The sequence below is a fragment of the Microcebus murinus genome, chromosome 6, assembly GCF_040939455.1.
Source record: "Microcebus murinus isolate Inina chromosome 6, M.murinus_Inina_mat1.0, whole genome shotgun sequence".
NCBI lineage: Eukaryota > Metazoa > Chordata > Mammalia > Primates > Cheirogaleidae > Microcebus > Microcebus murinus.
The window spans coordinates 42,504,903-42,531,384 of record NC_134109.1 but is presented as its reverse complement, the minus strand read 5'-3'; the positions used below and the strand labels follow the sequence as shown (position 1 = coordinate 42,531,384).

At 42.2% G+C, this 26,482-nt stretch overlaps 1 protein-coding gene across 1 annotated transcript in view; it reads left to right on the top strand.

The window, feature by feature from the left end:
• PELI2 (pellino E3 ubiquitin protein ligase family member 2) overlaps positions 1-6,629 on the top strand; it is a 154,785-nt gene extending 148,156 nt beyond the window's left edge. Inside the window, exon 6 of the mRNA XM_012785602.3 lies at positions 1,791-6,629. Within this exon, the coding sequence (XP_012641056.2) occupies positions 1,791-2,357 (567 nt within the window). The 3' untranslated portion in view covers positions 2,358-6,629. The remainder of the gene's footprint in view (positions 1-1,790) is intronic.
• Positions 6,630-26,482: the final 19,853 nt, after the last annotated feature.

Here is a 26,482-nt window from a genome sequence, read left to right as displayed (position 1 = left end):
TCTGCCCCACAAGGACACTGCCTGGGCAGCTCATCCATTCCTATGGCTTCCCCTCGACGCTGATACTCCTAGATGTATCTCCCCGCCTGCCCTGTCTCCCACGCTGCGTCCACACGTGCCTGATGTGCACGGCCACTCCTCATGCTCTGCACAACCCTCAGGTTCAGCACACCCGAAACTGAACTGACCTACCTTTCCCCATAATCTGCCACTTCTTTATTTCCCTGGCTGTGGAAAGCTCTGCTCTTCCTAGACAACCAGATATATAAAAGTCTCTCTTCCTCAAATCAGGAGCTAAGTGCCACCCAGTCAGTCCATTTCCTCAACATCCAGTCCCTGCACCTCGTGCCCATTGCCATTTATGCCCTCTGTGTTAAGGTGCACCTACCCTCTCCTAGAGAGAAAACCCAGTTGTCTCCTCTACCACTGGTCTTACACCCCTCCAATCCATTCTCCAGACTTCCACAAGTGACCTTTTTGAAAGGCAAATCAGTTCTTTTATGGCTGCCTAAAACCAGCCTCGCCCTCCAGCATGGGTCTCTGTCCTGCCCACCGGCACCCTGAGCTCCACCCAGCCTTGCTCAGCTACCAGTGCAGCCTCATTGAACTCTTTGCTGTTCCCTCGGTGCGCTTGCTGTGTGCCTCTCCTCCCTTGGTGTGTCCCCCTTCCACCCTGCCTGCTGACTCCTGGCATCGTTTTCAAGTCTCTGTTCAAGGAAAACTCTTTTAGAAATCCTTTCTGACTATTCTCCTCAAAGTGATAGTAGCATATATTTTCCTAGTGTTTACTGTGTACCAGATACTATTCTAAGAACTTGATATTAACTTATCTAACATAACCACCTTATCTCAATTTTACTAAGGAGAAACAGGCACAGGGAGCTTAAGCGACCTGCCCAAGGTCACATGGCTAGTAAGTGACAGAGCCAGGGTTCAAACCCAGAGTCCACGCTCCCAGTCACCGTGGTGCCGTGGCCTCGCACAGCACTCGCTGATCTTCCCTCACTCCCGCCTCTAGGCATGTCTGCCTCCCTCTGCAGAAGGGCAGGTCTCAGCAGGGCGGGGAAGAGGTTTCCTTGGTCTCTGTTACCCCTGAGGCTCAGCACGCATCCAGCACGTGGCAGCGGTGAGCAGATTCTCGCTGACCTACCTCTGCTTCTAGTCAGCTGTTAATCAGTCTTTTTAAGCACTTGGTATGTAGCACAGACATCCTTCTAAAAAGGAACGCTTGTATCGAACTGTTCAGCTTCAAACCTCAGGAATGAAGAATGAAAGATAGATTTGAGGTGTGGAGGAAGCAAAGGGTTATCAGGAGTGTTTTGGATCACTGCTGTAATGATTACTGGCCCCCAAGGGCCTTCTAGACCGGCTCTGGTCGAAATGAGTATGAGTCTTCACTAGATGGACTGTTTGGACATCTCTCCCATCCTCATGAGATCAGTGAGTAATTGTGTTACCAATTTAAGGAGTTAAAAATAAATATCCAAGATGATGTGTGAAGGTCATTAAAAGAGCTTCTACATTAGTCGAACATGTAAAGCTGGATATGTCGTGCTCAGGGCTTTGTACATGTGGTGTGTGTGTATTATATTCAGTGTTCAAATGAGGAAACCAAGGCTCAGGGAGGCTGGGTTACTCCCCTCATCCTGTTTTTGGTGGGACAAATTGCCTTCCTGTGTTGTCTTCAAAGATGAGTCTTTGGCTATTTTGAGAGGAAGGAGTGTTGCAGTGGTTTGCTCCAGAGATTCTCTGGATTTTGCTTTAAAAAGGCATGTCTCTCAAACTTACAGGTGGAAAGTGAGACCAACGTCCTGCAGGACGGCTCCCTCATCGACCTGTGCGGAGCCACTCTTCTCTGGAGAACAGCAGACGGCCTTTTCCATACTCCGACTCAGAAACACATTGAGGCCCTCCGGCAGGAGATCAACGCCGCCCGGCCGCAGTGTCCCGTGGGGCTCAACACCCTGGCCTTCCCCAGCATCAATAGGAAAGAGGTGGTGGAGGAGAAGCAGCCCTGGGCTTATCTCAGTTGTGGCCACGTGCACGGGTACCACAACTGGGGCCACCGCAGCGACACAGAGGCCAATGAGAGGGAGTGTCCCATGTGCAGGACTGTGGGCCCCTACGTGCCCCTCTGGCTCGGCTGCGAGGCGGGATTTTACGTAGATGCAGGGCCACCAACTCATGCTTTCACCCCCTGTGGACACGTGTGCTCAGAGAAGTCTGCAAAGTACTGGTCTCAGATCCCGTTGCCTCACGGAACTCACGCGTTTCATGCGGCCTGCCCCTTCTGTGCCACGCAGCTGGTCGGGGAGCAAAACTGCATCAAATTAATTTTCCAAGGTCCAGTCGACTGATGCCCTTGACAGCCATCTGCGACTTTATTAACAAGTTACTGTGAAGATTTTGCCACTAACTCTAGATTTTACCTTTTTGTAATGCTGTTTGTTAAGGAGGGGGGGCTAGGGCTGGGACAAAAGAGGGGACACAGTGATGAGACATGGCAGGAGTGTACGAGATAGCAGTGGTGTGTTGCATGCTCAGAACAGCGGCATCGTCATTGAGGTCTGCTTGATGAAACCGCAATACCTTGTAATAATTGGATTTTAAATGCCATGCTTTTATTTTTAACCTTGGGCTTTTAACCAAGTTTTTTCCTTTTTAAACTTGGATAAGACTTTAAGTCATGTTTTACAGACGTAGAAGAAATTTATTCAAAAGTTGTTGGCACTTAACGTGCAACCTTCAGTGCTGTGTGATGCAGGCGTTACCTGAAAGACACGCAGTGTCTGGAAATACTTGACGATAGCTAGACTCTGACCAGATACCAAAGGGGCTGCCCGATACAGTGTGATTGGTGCATAGGAGACCTTAGGCGCAGGTGGGTGTTTTGAAATCTGGGGCTTTTTTTCTGATTTTTTTCTTTCTCTCTTTTAGGAGGAGAGAATATTCATATATTGTGGGTTTGTTTTTTTTTAACTTCAGTGGAATTTACTTTATATACTCATTCATCAAATACGTGGCATTTCAAACAAAGAATTTTCCATAACTTTTTAGTCTGCCTTTTGTTATTTCTGCCTAATACAATTTGTCACTGATACTCATCTTGCATGGCCAGGACTGTTTGGTTGATGGAAATGTGTCAGCTCTTAAAATTTAATTGAGGGTGATCATGACAGCAGTAGACATGGCCTGGGTACTAGACTACCAAGTTTATTTGCTTACTGAATTGTTTTAAGATTTACAGATGATTAAAAATAAGCTTTTACTTTTTAAAACCACTTGTTGGGGTTTTGTAAGGTTTATAGGCTTTTTTTCTTCCTTAAGAAAGCCAAATTCTGTGAGCCTAAAAACAACAGATCACAATGATACAGTCATTTTTGTTCACTCCCTCACCACCATCTGTCCCCTTCCCTTGCAGCTTCCAGAGCCCTGTAAGTTTTGAAAATGTTTGCAAATCAAAATAAATTTAAATGTGATCATTAGATATACACAACACCAAGTGGTACATCTGCAGAGATCATTTGAAATTCTTGATTTTGAGCGACCAAATGAGTGTTTACTGAAGAATAATTAAATCAGAATTTCATATGAGCTCCACCACCCCTGTCTGTTAGTTTCATTTCATATGATTAATAATTCTCGGATGCTCATTCTCTGTGCTCGGTACCAGTAGCATCACCACTCCCAGAATGTGCAGACCCTTCAGGACATGAGACTGGTAGCAGCTGGCTGAGATAAGATAAATCCCTGCCACATGGAGCAAGTATTTATTTAAACTAACAGTCTCTTAAATTGACTATTGCAAATTTGGATGACCTTTTTTTAACCTTTGTAAATATATATAATTTATATGAATCTAATATACTATATACTCCATACTTGAATTGGTTGTTCCATGTTTTGCCTCCTGGCAGATATTTTGCCTATTTGCAGTCATTCTAACCTATTTGAATACCCCTTTCCTTAAAGTGATATGATTGTTGCTGCTTAATTTGACTTGGTATTTTAAAAGTTCAGCCTCTCAGTTTTAAAATAGCTTTATGTTTCAGTGGAGATCGTTGTTTAGGATGAGGCGTTTTTGGTTTGGTTTGGGATAATTTTTAATGATGTGAAAATTCAACAACAGTCCTCTTACTGACAGCTTCCTCTATTCTGTATAGCTTACCCTACCTGCAGATGGAAAATGAAAGGAAAAAAAAAGTTCTTGCCTAGAATAATATATTGAATGCCTTTTGATTTAGCCAGAGTCTCCAATGATTAGCTTTCACTGATAGAGTATATCTTTTGGACCTGTGATTCTTTGGGCTCCAAAGAATGATAAAGGAGGCACTTGTTCCTTTTCTTTCCTATGTGGCTAGAAGATGGTTTAAGGATTCTTGATACCTTAAAAGCATCGTATAAGCTAAGTGGTCTTGCATCCAGACAGGCTGGATTTTACCTACCAAAAAAAAATTTTTTTTTCCAGAAAGTTATGTATATCATAATTTTCCATTTCAAAAGCTATATATAAGTCTAGTAGTCCTGCATGTGACATGTGCCCAAAAATAAAGTTACCTTCCAACCTGAAAGTTTTGGACTTTTAGTGAACTCAGATACCTTAAGTGTAAGTTGAAATTTGTGTGGTGATTTCCAAGCTCTTGGAAGAGGTAACAGTGAATGAACTGCCCTCTATCAGCTCCGTGTCTTTTCCTCTGGCTTCCAAGTGAGGTCCCCTCCCACCCTGTCTAAGGAACCGCAGAGAGGTGGCAAGTCTGCAGAAAGGAAACCATGCTAATCTTAGCCACTTGTAGTAGGATCCTTTTACAGTTTTGGCTAAAGAGATTCCTTTATAATTTTTTTCCAGAGTTGAAAGCAATTTAATTTGTGAGAATAAAGAACTCTAGCTCACCAAAGTAGAGTAGTACGGTTCAGAAAAGTTAACTTCTGAAAGGTCACTTTTGTTTTTATTCTTGCTTGCCATCACATTAAAGGATGAGTCCCACTCCCCTGTATGTATACATAAGGAAATTGCTGACTGATTATCTTGATCTCGGCCTAACATGCCTTTTGTGAGTAGGTTTCCATAAGTAAAGCCCCAGTGATGTATTCCCATAGAATGATTACTTTTTTCAGTTGTTTATGTCAGTTTACTACAAAAAAAAAAAAAAAAATTCAGAGTGGATGGAGTACAACTCTGAGTATTTTTCTAGTCTGGAATTTTTTATTAATAATCGGTGCTGCCGGGTCATGCATGCTGCAACTCTCAACATTTCCCTTATTTGGTACAGCTTTTTGCAAAAAGGGCTACAGCTAACACTGCAGAGTTAAAGTATTACATTTTCTGGATTTTTTTCCCCTAACTGTGGCCCAAAAGAATTAAAATTTGTTAATATAAATAGAGAGCATATTTATCATTCCTCAATAGTTAATTATAGAGTTTGGTAACTTTGTGCCTCAGGGAAGCCATGTGATATATAACTGGTTATAGAATTTCAGGGTTAGGGTTTAAAGAAAGGAGAAAGCCATTGGAAAAATGATGGGCTTCATTAAGGAGACTAATGAATCTGTATGCAGAAATGTGCCAGGAACTGGCATAAACATGATTGTAGTAGAATTTATTTTCCAGTACCAGTAGGGAAATTATTTTAAGTTATTACATATACTGTATTAGGAAAGTTGAGGAGAACTCCTTCATAAAGCTTCAATGCCTTTTATTTTATTTTTGCTTTCATAGAAAAACTCAAGCCTCTGTTATTTGGGAGCTCAGTATTGTTATTTGGGCACTTTTGAGAGTTTAAAGCATGTTTTCTACTTAATTTAAGTGTAATATAGGCTATATAGAATTGTTACCTGCAGTTCTATGATTTTTCTCAACTTTTCTTTTTTGAAGCCATTCTGTTCTTTGGATGTGCGTGAAAGGGTGTGTGATTGCACCATTGTAAATGCTGGGTGAAAACTAGTTATCTTCATGCAATCTTGCCTCATAACAGTGGAACTTCTGAAAGACAAACCACAGGACCTTGGTTTTAAGCCAAATCCAGCCCCATTCCCTTGGCTGTTGATCTTGTGTCCCAATAGTTTAGTCTTTGAGGACTAAGGGCATGATGTTCTCCTTCAGTGCTGGAAATACAGCACAGCTCTGTTATCATTTCTTTATGATTCAAAGGCCAATGAGACAACTTCAGGATCTTAAGAGAATATAAGCATTATCGAAGTAGTAAAACAAAAGAAGGTTCAGTATTTTTTTTTTTTTTTTTAGTAAAACTTACATCCTTTTGGGTAAGTTTTTGCCCTCATGAAGAATCCTCTAGAGGAACGTAGGGAAAAACAAATATTTTTGCAGTTCTACTTAACTGTTTCTAAATGTGTTTCTAAACAAAAATAAGCTGGATGAAAGGAAAGCTATTTCTTTTTGGCTGAGATGACAGATTGTTTCTCTGTATTAAATAGTCTAGAAGTTAAGGGGGTGGTCATATTTACCATGTATAGTGTTGTGAGCAGTTAAATTTTATGGATATATTTGTAAAATTGTTCTTTTATATTTCATGTCAAATTGAAAAGTTTATTTCTTCACTATTGTACCTGTGGAAATACAAGCCATTTTACAGGAAAAAAAATCTTCAAAAACTATTAAACGGATCTCGGTATGTTTGTGAGTCATTGTCTCAGACCCTCTGGTTGTCCCTGGGTTAATCAGGACATTCAATAGCAAGTTGATACAAAAGTAGACTTGATTTTTGGATTTCTCACACTTTTAAATTAATCCCAATCGAGTTTATTAATTGTTTTATGTTCTGCACAATACATATTTAAATCTGGATTATGAAAATCCCCTAAATGTTTTTATTAATGAAATTCTTATGGTGCTTATATTACTATTTCTTATGTGATGATATCACTGTCAAATAAATCTAACTTCCAGGCAAATTTAACCTGGCTTGTAGACTTAAGGGATTTTCTTCATGATCATAACAGTCATATTGCTACTTTTGTGACAGTCTTCATTGACTTTTAATGACATAATATTGTGTGTAAGCCTTCAAGCCTTAAACTAATATATCTATCATAAGAAAATATGTGTATTTATGACAGTTTTTTCCTTATCACAATATTCAAGGAGTCAGTATTACTGAAGGAAATAGATTTTTCATTTCCAAAAAATGCACATTTAGATAGACTTTTATTTCAGAGGATAAATGTTCCATACTTTATCAAATCTAAGATCCCATGAATTATAATATGTGTTGTAGAAAAATATAGCCAATTACAATTGTAAGATAAATCCCATTGGGGCAAGACTGCCAAGACCATTCAGTGAGGATGGAATAGTGTTTTCAATAATTGAAGCTGGAACATCTGGATATGCACATGCAAAAGAATGAAGTTGGACTCCTACCTCACACAATACACTTCATCATTCAACTTTAGCATGTTACAAAACTAAGGATGCAGTGTTACATTTGCCAAATATAGTTATCAATACTTATAACTTGTTGCAAAATGTCACTTAAAATAGTAGCTTTAGGCTGGGCATGGTGGCTCATACGTATAGTCCTATCACTCTGGGAGGCCCAGGCAGGAAGATTCCTTGAGCTCAAGTTTGAGACCAGCCTGAGTAAAAGTGAGACCCCCATCTCTACTAAAAATAGAAAAACTAGCCGAGTGTTGTGGCATGCACCTTTAGTCCTAGCTACTTGGAAGGCTGAGGCAGGAGGATCGCTAGTTCCCAAACTTACATCAGTTGTACTGTCGATATTATGAAACTAAATATATAACTTCATGAGATATGAGAACCGAAGAGTTATTTTGCCCATGAAAACTAAGTTGAATACTTTGAGAGGACTCTAAACAAGTCACTTAAAAAGTTTCACGTGTGGACAAGAAAACTGTAAAAGTAAGCATCATGTTCGAGGAGCACAGAAGAGGACCACCTGACCTGTATTTGGAGGGTGAGAGAAGGCTTTATCCGTAGATCAAGTATTTGAATTTATTCATCTCTCATTTTTACCCTTTGGATTTGACTAAGCACCATTTTTCTCATTTTTGTTTTTTGGGCTTTTTTCCCAGTTAAAAAAAAAACTCTTCTTCAAAACTCCTTGGCCTAAAACCAAATGAGAATTATCTTTGATAAATTATTGACTTACAGCATATCCCTGTGAATCTTGACAATGCTGATGTCAAAGAAGATTCTGTACAGTTTGGAAGCCAGATTTACACACACAGGCACAGACCCGCATGCCTTGGCACTGCGTCCCCAACTGCCTATGGTCACCGTGCTCCCAGGAAGCCCAAGTTCTGTGAATTAAGGAAATAAGGAAAACCGTCCATCACAGCCATTACCATGTGTGCTGCCTCGTCCCCAAAACTTTTTGATTGAATGCTGGACATTATATATTAAAAGGAAAATTGTAGAGACTTCAGATGGTGTTCTTCACCAGGGAGGAGTCATGCTTTCTTTTGCTGGGCAAGCTCAGAAGAGGCTAACTAACTTTCACTAAGTCAAGTCCACTCCCATGGCCTTCAACCAAGACCCTGGTTTATTCCCCATGGCCTTCCTCCCTTTGTGGGTCCTGAACGATAATCCTTGTACCCTATGCATAATGATCCTGCCAAAAACTTCACTCTCTTTTCAGAGGCTAGCTACTTACATTTTAGCCTTTTGCTCTGTTAACCTCTTAAAGAGAAAACCTACTTACTATATGTCAGAGGCAGTTTTCTGCCCCTCACCAAGGTTCTTGGTCTCTTAAATTTCTAACTTTGTCTTTTAAACCCTGCAAGGCTGTCCAGAGCTCTTCTCGTGTCTCTGCCTCCAGTAGCAGGCTTTTGCTCTACAGCTAGAGTCTGCAAATGGCCCAGGGTAAAAGAAGTTGTAGACCAACAGCTCACCTCTCTGTGATTCTACCCTCTTCAGACTATGGCCTTTCTAGGCGTATATGCATCAATAGCCCTCTTATGCCTTTTGACAGAGTTTTAAATCTACTTTTTTTATGTGGCATTTCTAGTTATTCTGGATGGCATTTGTCTGCTGCATGACATCCTATTCAAACCACAGGGCAGGAACTGTGTTCAACATGTAGCTTTTTAATTACTCAATTTCTATAGCAGGGCTATAAAAAGTTCTCTTTTCAGAAAGTTGATGTTCTATAAGATTTTCACTTTTTTCTCCTTTTAATATCAAATGGTGAGGTTTTCTTACAAAAACATTAAAGCATAGCATTTGGTGATTCCACATTAAATGTTCACCAATGATTTGTTAAATCAACTTAATTTTAATGGGTCTTAGGCACTCACTTGGAGTTGAGCAGAATTGATTTTGGAGGGAGATGCATCCTTTCCCTCTGGATGCATTGTGAAGGAGCCATTGTGCCTGGGAACAGAGAGAGGGTTCAGGCTTTGGCGGTTCAGGCTCTAGGATAAGCAGGTTTCACCCTGAAGAGCTTCAGTTGCTTAGTTTGGTCACTTGTGCAGAAAGAGCCAGTGGACTCAACTTTGGGGACTACCAAGATCCCAAACACCAGACTGTCCAGAAGGATCTTACTGCCTTTTGTGGACTCTCAGCAATTGGCCTTCCTCTGGGGCCACGGCAACTGAGGCAGGGCAAAGGTCAGAGCAACATGGAGAATAGATTACCCCAAGTCAAAGCCCAAGTACAGTTGAGGGCTTGTAGAGGGCTGGCTCCTTGGCTTAAAGTCACTTTGATCTGGGTCCTTGAGGGAACTGGAGTGTCTGTCGATTTCCATGAAGAAAGGAGGGGAGAAATGCTGCGGAAACAGTACCACCTGCCTCCGTATCCACGTGCCTCTCCACCCGGCCTCCACCCTGCAGTTCCCTGTCACTCATCTGAAAGGAAGCTCCCCCTGAGCTCACAGGGGTCTTTACAGAGAAGGTCATTATATTCTCTCGGTAGGTTGCCCCTGTGTTTAAGAAGCAAACCTGTCGTCACCCCACTGCGGAGCATCTCGATGTTTTAAACCACGCCACTGTTTTTAACGTGTGTCCTTGTGAGTCTGCACATTGAGTCAGGAGTCTCTTTTTTAAAATACTGGGCATTCCTCAGAAGAAAGATAAACACCTCTAGTGTTCCCCGTCGCTCCTGTTCTAATGGCAAAGTCAAGAGTTGCTCCTTTCCCTAGCTGCCCTCCGCGCCTCAGAACTGCGCAGGCGCCGCCTTCCCCGTGCGCCGGCTCCCGTCGCAAGCCCCGGCCACAGCAGACGCGGGGAGGTGCACGCGCGCTGCTACAGTCCAGGAGCTAAAAGAGCAACAGCTGAGGCAGTTCCAGGGTTTCAGCAGGTAACCTGTAAGATACTGGGCTATAAGGACAATGAACACCTTCCAGCTTCTGTTTACTGCTTGTTTGCTAACCGCAAGGCATTATGAGTACATTATGGGATGCAGAGGAAAAAGACAAAGAACTCGGAAACCGGAGTCTCTCAGCTAGGACCCGGAACAGGTTAGAGCCCATCAGGGGCAGGATGAAGTAAGAATCACTGTGGGAGCGGATGCATGACCAGTGTGTAAACAACTGAGTTATAAAAAGGGGACTAACACACAAAGGAGTGTCCCTGCCCAGAGAAGAGGCCACTGTGCTTGCACTCTGGGGGCTTGGACCCTAGCTCGAGCTAGACAATAAAACTCCTTTTGATTATTACAGACTCAGTGACTCTGTCTCTCTGTCCTGCAGCCTTGTGAATCTCGAATATAACAAACCAAGTGACTAAATGCAAAAGCGGGATCTGACAATTCTGCAGGGGACTGGAACAGAGAGCAGTGAGAATTTGAGCTCCAAGGAGACTCATCCCCGGCTACCAACAAGTGATGAAAGATGTAAACCTGGTGACTTTGCCCAGTTAAGACAGATTTTCCTGCATTCAACTCTACTCCCTAAGCAGTGGGAATACCCTTTCTCATCTCACCTCTAACTTTCTCAGATATATTTATTTCATATTACATACTGCAGTTCACCTGTATATGGGGTTAAATTCATCACTGGTTTAATATCTTTCAATAGACTTATGAAAAGATGGGTATTTTCAGGGAGGAGTATTGTGCCAGTATAGGCTGAGACTTATGGACGGTGTTCCTTCTGAAATGTTCTTCCCAAGTCTGAGGGATAGTGATTCTCTATAAAGAGTGGCAAGGCCCTCCTGCTGATCCCCTTGGAAGGTTATACAGCACGTAGGGGCCAAGTGGGCATTCAACGCTTAGGGAGGAGAAGGGATACTGTGCCTTGTTCTATTTTGTTATTGGACATAGGACAAAAGCAGGTTGTATAAGTATTAGCAGAGTGGCTAAGAGCGCATACTAAAGCCAGTCTGCCTAGGTTCACATCCCAGCTCTGCCAGTTGTAGGCTCTGTGGCCTTGGACAAGTCCCTTAATTGTTTAATACCCACCTCAAGTAATTTTATGAGAATTAATTTATTCACTGCATGGAAAGTATTAATACTTAGAACAATGCCTAGCATGTAGTAAGTACTCAGTAAATGCTATCTCTTATATAGAATCATGTATCTTTTCAATAACAAGCACCTGTTGAACATTTGGAACATCAGAAAAATACCACTATAGAGTAAAAATATTCTTTGGATATTTTTAAATTGTCTTTGTATTAGAACTCTGTCGATTGCAAATTCAGAAATCGCATTTCTGAACTAGCCTAAGGGGACACACAAAAAAATTTATTAGTACTTGTACCTGGGAAGTTCAGTGTGCATCTTGTTTCAGGAGCTGCTTCTCTCTCTTTCTCTCTCTCTGTCTCTTGGCTGTGCTCACATAATTGTGCTTACAGTCTTCCATGTGATGGGAAAGATGGCCACCACCAGCCCGTGGCTTATACCCTCCTGGCCTCACATCTCCAGAAGAAATGGTCTCCCCTGATGCTCCAGCACAGGAGTCCCAGTAAGGGCTGTGACTGGCTCAGGCCAGAACCAGTCACTATGATGGAGGGATGTTGTTATCTAGTTAGGACCAGGTGCTTCCTCCTGTACAGCTTGGGGTGGGGAGTGGGGAGGTTGCAGAGGTCCAAGGAGGGAAAGATTGGCAGCAGCAGTCCCACCAAACTACACCCATGGAGTCAGGTCCCCATGGGAAAGAGTGGTCCTGATGTCACAGGGAACTGGCACTGGGGGTGATCTGCCATCTAAAGCAATAGATGCCCACCTGGAGCTTCCTGGGAAACAGACTGGTTACTCAGCAGGAGCCTGCATTGCACATGTCATAAAGCAAACATCTATTATAAACATATAAAGAACAAACTATGTCCTCAAATTTCCTAATCAATAAACAATAATTTATTGATTATCTTTCAATCTACAACACTCTAAAAAGTAATTGTAACTATGTGTAGAGACAGGATCTTTATTCTCCTTTATAGGGATGACATATATATTAAATATACGTCATCTATCATGCTAACCTATACAAATTGGGTGTGAATTCCGAGTACATTGTGTTTAAATTCTGAGGTTGCATCCTTACTCAGATAAAGCGATAGTTACCATGGGGATCATTTGGGGAGTGGTGGTACACATGCCAGGTGACAACTGCCTAGATAATGCTGGTTTAAGAAGGCTTACCCCCCAAACTGAGGCCATTACTTACGAGGGACTTTCAGTTAGAGTCACCTGTCAGAGCTGAGCTTCCAGACAATGTTGGGACTAATTCAGGTTGGCCAATTGACTGCCCAGCATGGCAGATATGCATGTAAGTGAGAAGCCTCACAACACCACACCCATTAAGAGGCTGATTCATCTCTGCTTAGAAGGTAGAAAATGCTGATTTACCACTTTGAAAGCCCTCGATCAGCCTCTTGCAAACCTTACCATGAGATACTTTACTATAAAACTACAAATAAATAGGACAAGAAAGTAATTTAAACTTTTCTTTTTCATTTTAGCTTTCTTGTAGTTTAATACTTCAAATGAGACTGTATATGTTGTTTCACCAATTGCTGGCATAGTAAGTTCTCATCAATGGTAGCTGTTTTCATGATTTTTTTCACAAGTTTTTTCCTTATAAAATGTATATTTTATCTCTAACTAAAAAGTGAGAGTTATGTGGCCAAATTTATTTTAAGATTTGCTTGGAAAATTTCAGAGAAGATCCTTCTGTATTAATCACAGTTGTTATTTTCTGTATTTTATGATTGGCATTGACATCTTGCGGGCCTTATGGACCTGGGGAGGGACTGCCCCTCTCTGGGTTAGCTAATTCTTAGACATAGCAAACAGCTTGCTTGTGAGCATACCTTTCACATACAAACCAACCCACCCAAAGCCCATACGCTACCCACCTGTTTTTTAATATATTTTTTTTAATTTTATAGATTTAAGGTGTACACGTGCAGTTTTGTTACATGGATATATTGTGTAGTGGTGAAGTCTGGGCTTTTACTGTACCCATCACCTGAAAGTGACCTTATACCTAATCCCTCCCTCTCGTCCCCCCTCCCCCTCCCACCTTTTGGAGTCTCCAGTGTTTGTTACTCCACTCTGTATGGTCATGTGTACCCATTTTAGCTCCCACTTCCAAGTGAAAACATGTGTTATTTGATTTTGCATTCTTGAGTTACTTCACTTAGCATAATGGCTTTCAGTTCCATCCATGTTGCTGCAAATGATGGCATATCATTCTTTTTTCTTTTTTTTTTTCTTTTTGAGACAGAGTCTTGCTTTGTTGCCTGGGCTAGAGTGAGTGTCATGGCATCAGCCTAGCTCACAACAACCTCAAACTACTGGGCTTAAGCAATCCTACTGCCTCAGCCTCCTGAGTAGCTGGGACTACAGGCATGCGCCACCATGCCCAGCTAATTTTTTTGTTTGTTTCTATTTTTAGTTTACTGACTAGTTTCTTTTTTTTCTATTTTTAGTAGAGATGGGGTCTCACTCTTGCTCAGGCTGGTCTCAAACTCCTGACCTCAAGCGATACTACTGCCTCGGCCTCCCAGAGTGCTAGGATTACAGGCATGAGCCACCGCGCCCTGTCCATATATCATTCTTTTTGCGGCTGAGTAGTGTTCCGTGTGTACACACGCACTCATACACACACACACACACACACAATTTTCTTTATCTAGTCATCAGTTGATGGACACATAGGTTGATTTCATAGCTCTTCTATTGTGAATAGTGCTGCAATAAACATACAAGTGCAGGTGTCTTTTTGACGTAATGATTTATTTTCCTTCAGCTAGATACCCAGTAGTCACCCACCTCCTTTACTTAACTCTCACCAGGCCAATTCTTCTCCTGCCCTAAATCACCCCAAGGCCAAATATCAGACAACTAGCCACCACCCCTATAGCCAGAGCCCACTGAAATTATCCAAACTATCCAATCCTAAACTTGCTCAAACCTGCCTACCCTGCCTCAGCCATTCTCTCCCATGGAAACCACAGAAAAGGCTCTGAGCCAGGCTTTTCTCTCCTCCCCCTGCCTCCCGGCCAACTCAGGTATCTCCCCTTGTGGCCCTACGTGACATGGCTCAGCCCTCCTTTTGGGAACAGTAAGTAATACCCTCTTCTTTCAAAGACAGCTGTCTTTGTGTCTGTCGTCTTACTATACCTGATTAAAACGAATCCCGGGTACATTTTAAGGCATTCCCATAACCACAAGCAATAGGATTAAGGAATTTGCGAAGGAAAAAAATATAGGCTCAAAACTTGAGTGGAAATAAAAATAGGGAGAGAGGAAAGCCTTTGATACAATATGTCAACTTAATTTTTTATTCATTTCCTTTCTCTAATTGTGTTTGGAAAGAAGTTATCTAAATCCCAGCATATACATGTTGAAACTATGGCATGTCTATAGAAATAAACATCCATTTACTGTAGGGTTTTTGCCAGAATTGTAACAAAAATTATGGACAGTGTTAACATTAACAGAAATAATCTCCAATATAATCTTTAGCAATTCTGCAGTTAATTAAATTTCATTAAAACATATCCAAACTTGGACCTGTTCATTTTTATTTTGTGTGTGTGTTTTTTCTTCTCTTTTAAGTGCTTTTTCTTGTTTTTAATGCCAGATTTTAAAACACCAAGCTCTTGGGTTGGATGCAACATGCCCATGTATAAAATTAAGCATCAAAAGAAGAGCCAATTTTTAATGGCGTTTTGGAATAAAGATTGAAGAGGGCAGGTGTGGTGAGGAAAAGGGGAGACCTTGCAGTAATTGCGGTGTACACACACGGGTGCGAGTCAGGGAGTGTATACTGTGCTAGGAAAGGAAGGGAGAAATAATTTATAGACTGAAAAAGACCTGGACGAAATCATCCATTTTTGAGGAAATCATTTGTGCCGAAGCAATGAACACTTTCTAGAGAGCTATTCGAGGAAGCAGATGTTTAGGTAATATATTGCTGCTTTGCATTTCTACAACATCTTCCATCTAAGAGCTGCAGAGTGTAACACAAACATGAACTAATAAATTAAGCCTCGTGGCACCTCTGCGTGATCCATAGACATAATAGCCATTTTTATAGTGTAGGAGAGGCAGCACCCTGCTCGAAAGTGCCGAAGTCATTTACCCAAGGTCATGAAGGGGGGAAATTGGCAAACTATCTCAAAATGGAGAATCAGCGCTCCCCACACTCGCACAGCTCGCTTTTTCTCACTTGTCAGGTTAGCAGCTTCGAGAACATGTTTCCTTCGATGGGGTTTCAGTGGGAATGAGGGAGTCCCGTGTACACCCTGGTTTCCAGTGATTCACTTCAGGAGACTAACTTGGAGATGGTTTGAAAATAGTTAAGTCTTGGATCAAAGCCTGTACTCCTTTCTCTCTGGTTTACCCAGGAATTAATTTGTTTGCTAATGCCGGTCTCTTTGCTGGGATGACAGTGGCCTTTAGCTCTGGAGTTTTGTGTTCATGTTACTTAATCCACTTATGCAAGGGACTTAAAATATTACAATATCAAACAACACCAACACGTCTATGTAGGCATTAATGTAATTATTTTAATTGCTATTTTAATTTCTGAAAAGCCCAAAAGTTGTTACTCAAAATAGTGTAACGTCCGTACAAAAGGCAGTGTCAAGTCCGTACCAGAATCTAATTGGTTATTTATTTTCTTACTCGGGTCAAACATCATTGTGTATCTTCCTAAATGCTGCTTCTCTCCATTATCATAAGCTTGGCTTAGTAACAACCTGTTTCATAGTGATACAGTCTTTTTTTTTTCCCCACCTTCTCACTGATAACTGCATAATTTCTCCAGCAGAATAATCAGCAGAGGGAAAACAAAGCAGGGAAATCGAATATAAAAACCCTGGTGCTCATAATCCCTCTTGGAAAGAAAATGGACACCTCTCTTAATAAAGTTATGATGATTCCTACCTCGGTGCACGTTTTCAAACTCTTAGAGAGGAACTAAGTCACCACTAAGTCACTCATGTTGTTCATTTTCATTTGCTTTTTTGATAGCAAGAAATAGAAGAGTTTTTTTAATGAAGCAAGGTATAATTCATCTGTTGCTGTTTAGCATTCACCCCCTCTCTTTTCCACAGCCTGTCCTTTGAGAGCATTAGCACATCAGATGAAACTATAGAGAGGAACTATAGGAGAGAAACCGTCCCAGCGCCCGCCCTCTGGAGTGGGAGTGAGGGCACTTCTCAGCACGGGGCTCCGTGGTTTGGCCTTTGGAGCCGGGGTCCCAGTCAGCCCTTACTTGTCCCCCTCGGGGGAGTAACTCGGGTTGCTGAAGTGATGTCCTTGCTGCTGGCATCCTCATTAGTCAGGCTTTTAGGGAAAACATACAGCCTCTTCTTGGGTATTTTTACTGCAGCCTTTGGAGCAGCCGTCACACACACACACAAAAAAAAACAGAGAACAGAGAACAAAAACAGAACAGGGAACGTGAAATCAGTCCCTCTCATCTTGCGGGGCATTCATGTTTTGTGATAGAAAAGAAAACTGTTTCCTAATCATCTGAGCCCCTGTTTGACTGAAAATGGGCAAAGGTCAAACGGTTTTGCGACAACAGACAAAGCTACCAATTCAGTTAAGATTCTCACTTGGTTAAAGAACAATCGAATTTCTGGTTTGACTTTGATTTCAAGTATTGCTTGACAATGTGGGAGTCAGGAAATATTTTCTGTTTGTATTATCATTAACATTGCAAACCACAGAAACTATCACAGGATAACTTAAATGGAAAAAGAATTTTTAAATTTTAACTTTTTGTGGCCGGGCACCGTGGCTCACGCCTGTAATCCTAGCACTCTGGGAGGCCGAGGCCAGCGGATTGCTCGAGGTCAGGAGTTCGAAACCAGCCTGAGCCTGAGCAAGACCCCGTCTCTACTATAAATAGAAAGAAACTAATTGGCCAACTAATATATATATAGAAAAAATTAGCCGGGCATGGTGGCGCATGCCTGTAGTCCCAGCTACTCGGGAGGCTGAGGCAGGAGGATTGCCTGAGCCCAGGAGATTGAGGTTGCTGTGAGCTAGGCTGATGCCACGGCACTCACTCTAGCCTGGGCAACAAAAGTGAGACTCTGTCTCAAAAAAAAAAAAAAAAATTTTAACTTTTTGTAACTTTTATTTGTTTTTAGAGACAGGGTCTCGTTCTGTCACTCGGGCTGGAGTGCAGAGGTGCAATCATAGCTCACTGTAAACTTGAACTTCCAGCCTCAAGCAATCCTCCCACCTCAGCCTTGCAAAGCACTGGGATTACAGACGCGAGCCACCCTACCTGGCCAAAAAAGAATTTACTAGAAGAATTTTATTGGAGAATTAATAGCAGGGCTGGAAAGAAAAGGAAAATGGGCAGGAACCAGAGGAAACAAGACCCGCCCAGAGCTATCTGCAGCCAGCTTAGCCTGCATCTCTGGGTCCCTCCCTTAAGATGTAGAGCCGTGGGCATGAGCATCCGACAGAATGTGCTTGAGTCAGTCTAGTCCCCAAATGCCACCCTTCAGCTTCCATCATGGGATTTCTCCAGAGTAGAAAGCGTGTTGAGATGCTAGGCAGCCAAACACCACAAACGTCTACTGCGACACATCACAGTTTTGTCTGCCTAGGAAATTCCTGCCACACTATGTGACTCCTTCTGGTCAGTCTCTTTCTGTCCCCCACCCCCACTGCTTCTTCCCTTCCCTCTCCCTCTTACCCTTCTCCCCACCAAACCCACCTTCCCCCCACGAATATCACTCTTAAAAAAAAAAACCTTGATAGTAGCATTTTTTAGTGTGATAACACATACATAACATGAAGTTTACCATTATTGCCATTTTTAAGTATACAATCGAGTGGCATTAAGTACATTCACAATGTTGTGTCGCCATCACCACTCTCTATAGCGAGCTGATTTCAGTGAAGTTTTTTGTCAGAGGGGGCTAGAGATAATTTGGTGGAAGCTAAGATGCAAAGTGATCCATGACAAGGAAAGACGCCTGGCTGCACCTGTTCATGCCATATTGCAGCAGCCATTTACACGATAGAACCCTGTTTATTTTCCCTGTGCCTTATCAGCCTGTAGCTGTTGGTTTGTGCTGAGAAGTAGACTGTCTCCATGTAGAGCCCTTTGGCTCAGATGTGGCCAGTTAACTTAGCAATCAGGTCCCTTTCCAGCCCCCATTGTAACTCCCCAGTGCAAAGTTAGGAAGTTGAATAAATTCCTAATAAATGAAACAGTACCCAGTGTAACTCCAACAAACACTGGAATTGTCTTGGTAACTAGAAGATTATTTACTTTATTCACCAATGTGTTGTCTGTAACTACATTCTAGACATATTCATCACATTACACATCATCTAAGATGAGAACCCTCCTCTGGCCCTTGCTCCTGTTGCAATTCTGATGTCACCATCTTTGCAGAAGAGCCCCCAGTTCCCAGCGCTCCCAGGCACAAACAGTCCTGCTGACGACAGCCATGCCTTGACTCCGTTGTCCCTAATCCTCTGGAATTTTAAAAGCCAAGTAATTGAGATCCCTGCCATTAATAATGTCTTCAAGATTATTTTGGTTGTCATTTCCTGACCACATTAGGCAAGTTATCTACCCAGGAAGCAGATTTTATAATCTGTCAGTTTTCATACAAGTAAACAGAGAAATTAGGACTGGCTGGGGGTAGGGGGTGAGACTGTCTCAGAGAACCCTGATTCAGTGTCATTCGAACAATGTGAGGGAGAAAGAAGAGTTACATGAAAAGCCAGGAAGTATTCATCAATTGTGCCCTGCTTAATAAAAGGGGGGGAATAAGAATCGACGGTCAGCCATGTGGTCTCCGATAGCCCCAGAAGGGTGTGAGTTCTCAGTGTCTGATAAATTCCCACCCTGAACGTCCAGAGGTCCTCAGGAGGGAGAGTGTATGGGTGAGTGAGTTTGGGTCAGGTCAGGAGGGTGGTCATTGGCCTGCAGCACTGAGTCCAGGCTGGTTCTAATCCAAAGATTAAACAGAATCCATCCCCTGGGGTAGTGGGGAAGCATCTGCCTCCTGCCATCCAAGGCCAGGTGATATCACACTTCTCCTTGGAGCTCACTGTTTGATGACAGTGTCACCTCCCTGCCTTCTCTTCCCGTCTCCTCCTCTGCTGAGGCTATAGAATGGAATTGGCAATTTTAGGGAACTTCAAAATGAAATCTTTTATGCCTTCTTACTCTTTATTTTTCTTCTACATGGGGAATAGCTGGTAAACAGCATTACAGAGGGCTTACGTCACAGACAAACTTGATTTCACCTGCTGGTATCCCCCCAAATCACTTGTCTCCTCCCTTCTAGGTTCTTACTCAGGAAGGTTCAGAATTACAGCTTGATGAGTTACCATGGCAACCCCCTATACATTATCCTCTAAATGTTCCAGACCTACAGAGCCTAATTTGATTGTGGGATTTTAATTAACGACTTCCATGTTTTGTATAATAACACGTTTTTAAAATTAATGACATGTAAACAGAAAAAGGTAGTTAAATTGGTTTTGATTAAAAAGATAGCTTATTTAGCTATGCCACTTCAATTTATGTTGCTCAAACAACAGAGCATTATTTCAACCCAAATCTATACCACTGAAAGACTGGCACTCCTGCAATAGGCTGCAGTGCTGGACCCTGGGACGGAAACCTCATCACTAGGAAAATCTAGTAGAGCTGGCCTTACCACATTGACATCTGAGACTGGCTCTCATTGGTTGTCTCGGGATGCCATCAATGATTAGTAAATAATGAACTATATCAAAGAAGAAGCTCATATGAATGTTTAATATGCTTTGCAAGGGAAACATTGGGGACAATGCATAAACCTCTTGTATTCTGCTTGCACTTGATTTACAAACATATTTGCTTATTAGATGAGTTATTACATGAAAAGCACTTGGAACAGTGCCTGGAATTTCGTTAGCACTCAATGAGTTTTCATCATCATAGTTTGCATTTTTATGGTGCTTCTCAATACAAAAGGCTTGGGCATCTTGGGTTCCTCAACGTGCTGGGCTTGTAGGATTCTCATCCCAGTGTTTAGATCTTACTCGTGCCTTTCTCTGCCGTGAGCCCTTGATTCAAGTATTCCACATGCCCACTCATCATTAAGTTTGGATGGTTTTAAAGAGCTTTCTATCTCAAAGAAATTTAGGAAGAAGAATAATTTCATAGCATCTTGGGTTGCAGTCTTATGTGGTGGTTAAGATTATATGTAAAGGTTAATATAACTTAGATTATGTAAATCATTATTAGAGGAATCTCCACTAACCTACACAAACAATAAAGAAGTGTCATGCTGTCTTTAGTTTCTAGAGTTTTTTTTCTAGTGCTCTCCAGAGCCACTGGCATTTGTTCCCAAACCTCCATCCAAAAATGGTTTGGAGTGAAAGTCCACATTACTGGAGGGTGGAGATGCCCTGGCAGGAAGGATTTTTTACTGAAAGGTCAGGCAATTCTGAGAGGGGCATTAGCGTCCGGGAGGAATAAAGGTTGAAAGAAACAGCAGCAGCAATCTACTCAGCTGTCCTCTTGCAGCACCGATGAGAAGCACCACCTGATGCAGACATCCATCATGTGTGTTTTCCTGGGGTGCGACCCCTCCGGTCCCCTCTGCTCTCTGGCTCCCGGCACCTCCCCCACACCTGACACCTCCCAGGCAGCCTAGCCTCTTCTCTCCCCTAAAGAGGGGTAGGATATCCCCATCCCTTTTCTCTGACTCCCAATTTGAGTAATGCCTTGAATTTTCAACCAGTCTTTGTTGATATTTTCCTCTTCTTGAGTGTTATAAGCTCTGGAGGAAGACAGTGATAGGTCCAAAGCTTTGGATCCCCCTCTCTGATCCCCTCTCCCCACCTAAGGGAGCTGCAGCTAAGGTAAACATTATCTTTTTTTCTTACAGTCAGCAGCTTAATTTCATCTCAAAGAAAGAATATTTCCTCCATTGCCATGACTTTGGTCTCTCTCTTCTGCTATCACAGGCCCCACCAGAGGACCCTTTCGTGCCCCTGAGCCCTGCTGCCTCTTTGGAGAATCACTCAGTGGTTGTTCAGTGGGTGGTCGTTCTCCTTGCAGTTCCGGGGTGGGCTGGAGCTTGCAGTTACCTACCACTTTTTTAAACTGCTGTGTCCCCTGGGGTGGCATGGTGTGGGGGATTGACAATTCAGCCCATCGCAGCCCAGAAGGAAAAATAACCCTACTGGGGCTGTTAGTTGGGAGGGAGAGAAGGTTTGTGGGCTCTGTGGTGGTGACGATAGAGCACTCTACGAAAGATAAAGGACTTTGCACACAGCACAGTAGGCGCTCAGGGAATCTTCCCTCTTGAAATTCAACTACCTTCTTGACATTTCCTTGCTCCTTAGTTCCTCCAGAAAAGGGAGTAGGAAAAACAAAAGAGGGGATGATATGATTTTTCACTGACTTTTTAAAACAATGTCATGTTTATTTTATGAAAGACTTCTGATACACATTAATTGTTTAATCGCAGTAATGAACATAACGCATTTTACATTTTCCCAGCTCTTGCGTTCGTCTTCATCTTTGACAGAATGATTTTTGCCATAATTAAGGAACATGAGCCGATAGAGAAACCTACAAAGTGTTACTTACTCATATGTAAAGGCTGGATGGGTGAGAAGCCACCCATTTCTTATAAAATGTATTTAATCTGCAGATGAGCTCATACTTCTCATAGAGAAAGAGGAGGTAAATATTGCTCCTACTTTCATTTTACATTTGAGGGAACCAAGGCATAGAATAATAATTTGCCCAGGTTATACCATTAGCAAAAGTCTGATTTTATGAGATTTATATTTCAGCAGTTACCAGAAAGTGTTTATTCACTGTGTCTCCGATTGTGGCCCTAGAAAAGGTACTAACTAAAAACTTACCCCAAACCCCACTGTTTTAGGATCTTGCAACCAAAGCTGACTGTATTGGTGGTTATGTTGTGTCCTATTTGGAGCTAGTGCTATGCTCAAAGTAAGTGGATGAATAAAGCAAAACAACTGCATAGGGAACTCACAATGCCTCCCCACTCGGCCTCTCTGCTCAGCCCCTCCATTCCTGCTGCGGGACTGCTCTACAGGCCCCAGCCCACCCCTACCCACACCCACAGCCATGTCCGTGTCTTTGGGGGAAGGCACTCCTGCCCGGCCACCCACCCCAGCCCAGGCCTAAGTGTGATGGAGATGTGGTCAGATGAGAATCTGCCTGGGGTCAGGGACTTGGTCCTCGGCTCCCTAGTTCAATGTCAACTTACAGCCAAGCAACAAAATGGGCTGGTAGCTCCAGAGAGAGACGGAGTAGCAGATGGAGCCAGTTTGTTCCTTAATTAACATGACAGCTGTGGGCAATCTCTCCCCACCCGCATAATCTCACCAACAACACCGGTGGCCTCTAGCTGTGCTTGTTGGCTGTTTGTGCTGTGTATTTCAAAGAATTGATAACATGTATGATTTTGTTCTCATACACAGAGCATGCTTAATCTGCATATGCATTTAAAAAGAAATTTTTAATATTTCGTATATATCAGATGTTCTGCAGATGCAGAATCATCTTCTGGTATTAAACCATATCCAAGAATTTTTGTCTTTATCACATCATGATAAGAAAGAGTCATGGAAATTTGGGGGCTTAAAATTTTTCTAGTTTTCCTAACGTGTTTACTTTTTAGAAGCAAACTGTAAGTACTGGTGGTAACGATGTGCTGAATGTAATTACATTTCTATATCCACTTCAGAAAGGCTAGACTAATCAAGAGGCCAGAAATCATTACATTTCAAACTATCCAACTCTTGGTTGGATTTTGAAGGAAAGTTTTTAAGAGTAGTTTGTGGTTTAAATTGCATGTTTGCTCTGTAGTTTGGTTCTAGCTATTTGAAAATGCAGAAGTCCATATGTGTAAGCTCATCTGCTGCATCATGCATAATATATAAAATGCAGATAATCGTATAAGGCAGCTCACCAAATGCTACCTGGCATGTCACAGGCATTAAATGAATATATGATGAATTAATACACTAAAGAAAAATGTGCTGTCGCTCATGGGGCCATGTCTGATTCCTGTGGACAAAAAGGCATAGGAGTCTATGGGAGGTGACACCAAATGTTGCCAAATGTGTGGCCTGGGGAAACAGATCGCCAAAATGGACAGTATTCTACAATTTATCAAAAATGGTGAAAATATGCTTTATTCACTTGAAAAATTCTTATAGATCAAGTGAAATCAGTCACAGAAGTATTTCTTTTATGGGCTTTAGCTTTTCTTCTATAAACTCTAAGTTGGCCAGGACTCAAGCCACTCAAGTCACTCTTGGGGACAGGCAGAGGTTGACGGGCTGGTGTTGAATCTGGTCCTAACAGCCCCCGCATCCTCCTCCTCCAGCCTAAAACCAGGGAGACAAAATAAGCTACATGTGGCCTGGAGCCCAGAAAGCATTCGTCCTGCAGCTGTAAGGCCACTGCAGGAGCACCAGGAAGGTGACAGAGAGGTTTGAAGTTACAGGTAGCAATCTCCAGACATTTAAAGATGAGGGAAGTGTGTAGGAGCCTGTGGGGTGGTGGGCCCCCAAATAACAAAATCTCCCCCTGCAAGGGACCACATGAGGCAATCAAAGGACATAATAGTAATCAATGTCCATGGAACTCTTGCCAAGTACCAATCATTCTCTGTAATTTTCACACTGAAGGCTGAGGTAAGTATTGCTCATACCTTCATTTTACATTTGAGGCAACCAAGACACCAAATGATAAAGAAACTTGCCCAGGTTATGCCGTTACTGAGAGGCAGAGCTGTGTTTTAAACCCAAATGGTCGGACTCTAAAACTGAGCGATTAATACTTCAGTAAAGTGCCTTTGTATAAATAAGAGACTAGCTCCTAAGATCTTACCATGACTGTATAGCCAGCTGCAGATGTCTTCGCCACCCCAAGCACTTCTGAGCCATGCCCTGGCATAGGGTTTACCTACAACTAACTGCGCCACCTTGAGAAAACCCCAGACCCTCGAAAATCCAGGAGAACCACGTTATGGTACCTACTCTATGGTCCCCACCCTCCTTGCAGGAACCATTTGCACCCCAGACTGTTCCTCTCTGACCCCCGCACACACCAGAGTGCACCTTCCTTCCAGCACTGCTTCTTGTTTGTCCTCCAGCTGTCAGATCCAAGCCCCCTTCAAGACCCACGAGCTTTCCATGGCCAGTCCAGTCAGTCCAGTGCCAGGGATGACTCCTGTGTACTTTCAATGCCGTACACATCCATCCACTCAGTGAACAAACATTTATCAAGGTGCTTTCAAAATAAAACTACAGAAACATCCATCTAAAATTGGATTTAACACAGAAATCAGAGGCATTCATATATGCCAACAACAATCTAATTGAGAACCAAATCAAAGACTCAATTCCTTTCACAATAGCAACAAAGAAATTAAAGTACCTAGGAATATACTTAACCAAGGACGTAAAAGACCTCTACAGGGAGAACTATGAAACACTGAGGAAGGAAATAGCAGAGGATGTAAACAGATGGAAATCCATACCATGCTCGTGGATCGGCAGACTCAACATCATTAAAATGTCTATACTACCCAAACTGATCTACAGATTCAATGCAATACCTATTAAAATCCCATCAGCATTCTTCACAGATATAGAAAAAATAATTTTGCGCTTTGTATGGAACCAAAAAAGACCCCGAATATCAAGAGCAATTCTAGGCAACAAAAACAAAATGGGAGGTATTAATATGCCAGATATCAAACTATACTACAAAGCTGTTGTAATTAAAACAATCTGGTATTGGCACAAAAATAGGATTATTGACCAGTGGAACAGATGTGAGAATCCTGATATAAAACCATCCTCATATAGCCATCTAATATTTGACAAAGCAGACAAAAACATACACTGGGGAAAAGAATCCCTTTTCAATAAATGGTGCTGGGAAAACTGGATAGCCACTTGTAGAAGGCTAAAACAGGACCCACACCTTTCACCTCTCACAAAAATCAACTCACGCTGGATAACAGACTTAAACCTAAGGTATGAAACTATTAGAATTCTAGAGGAAAATGTTGGAAACACTCTCCTAGACATCGGCCTAGGCAAAGAGTTTATGAAGACGTCCCCAAAAGCAATCAAAGCAGCAACAAAAATAAATAAATGGGACATGATGAAACTAAAAAGCTTCTGCACAGCCAAAGAAACAGTCATGAAAGTAAACAGACAAACTACAGAATGGGAGAAAATTTTTGCATCCTATGTATCCGATAAAGGGCTGATAACTAGAATATACTTAGAACTCACGAAAATCAGTAAGAAAAAATCAAATAACCCTATTAAAAAGTGGGCAAAGGACTTGAACAGAAACTTTTCTAAAGAAGACAGAAGAATGGCCAACAAACATATGAAAAAATGCTCATCATCTCTAATCATCAGGGAAATGCAAATCAAAACTACAATGAGATATCACTTAACTCCAGTGAGAATGGCCTTTATCAAAATGTCTCCAAATAACAAATGCTGGCGTGGATGTGAAGAGAGAGGAACACTCCTACACTGCTGGTGGGACTGCAAACTAGTCCAACCTCTGTGGAAAGCAATATGGAGATACCTTAAAGCGATACAAGTGAATCTACCATTTGATCCAGCAACCCCATTGCTGGGCATCCACCCAAAAGATCCAATGACACTTTACAAAAAAGACACCTGCCCTCGAATGTTTATAGCAGCACAATTCATAATTGCAAGGCTGTGGAAACAGCCCAAGTGTCCATCAATCCAAGAATGGATTAATAAAATGTGGTATATGTATACCATGGAGTACTATTCAGCTCTAAGAAACAATGGTGATATAGCACATCTTATATTTTCCTGGTTAGAGCTGGAACCCATACTACTAAGTGAAGTATCCCAAGAATGGAAAAACAAGCACCACATATACTCACCAGCAAACTGGTATTAGCTGAGTAGCACCTAAGTGGACACATAGGTACTACAGTAACAGGGTATTGGGGAGGGGGGAGGGGAGAAGGGGACGGGCATATACATACATAATGGGTGAGATGTGCACCATCTGAGGGATGGTCA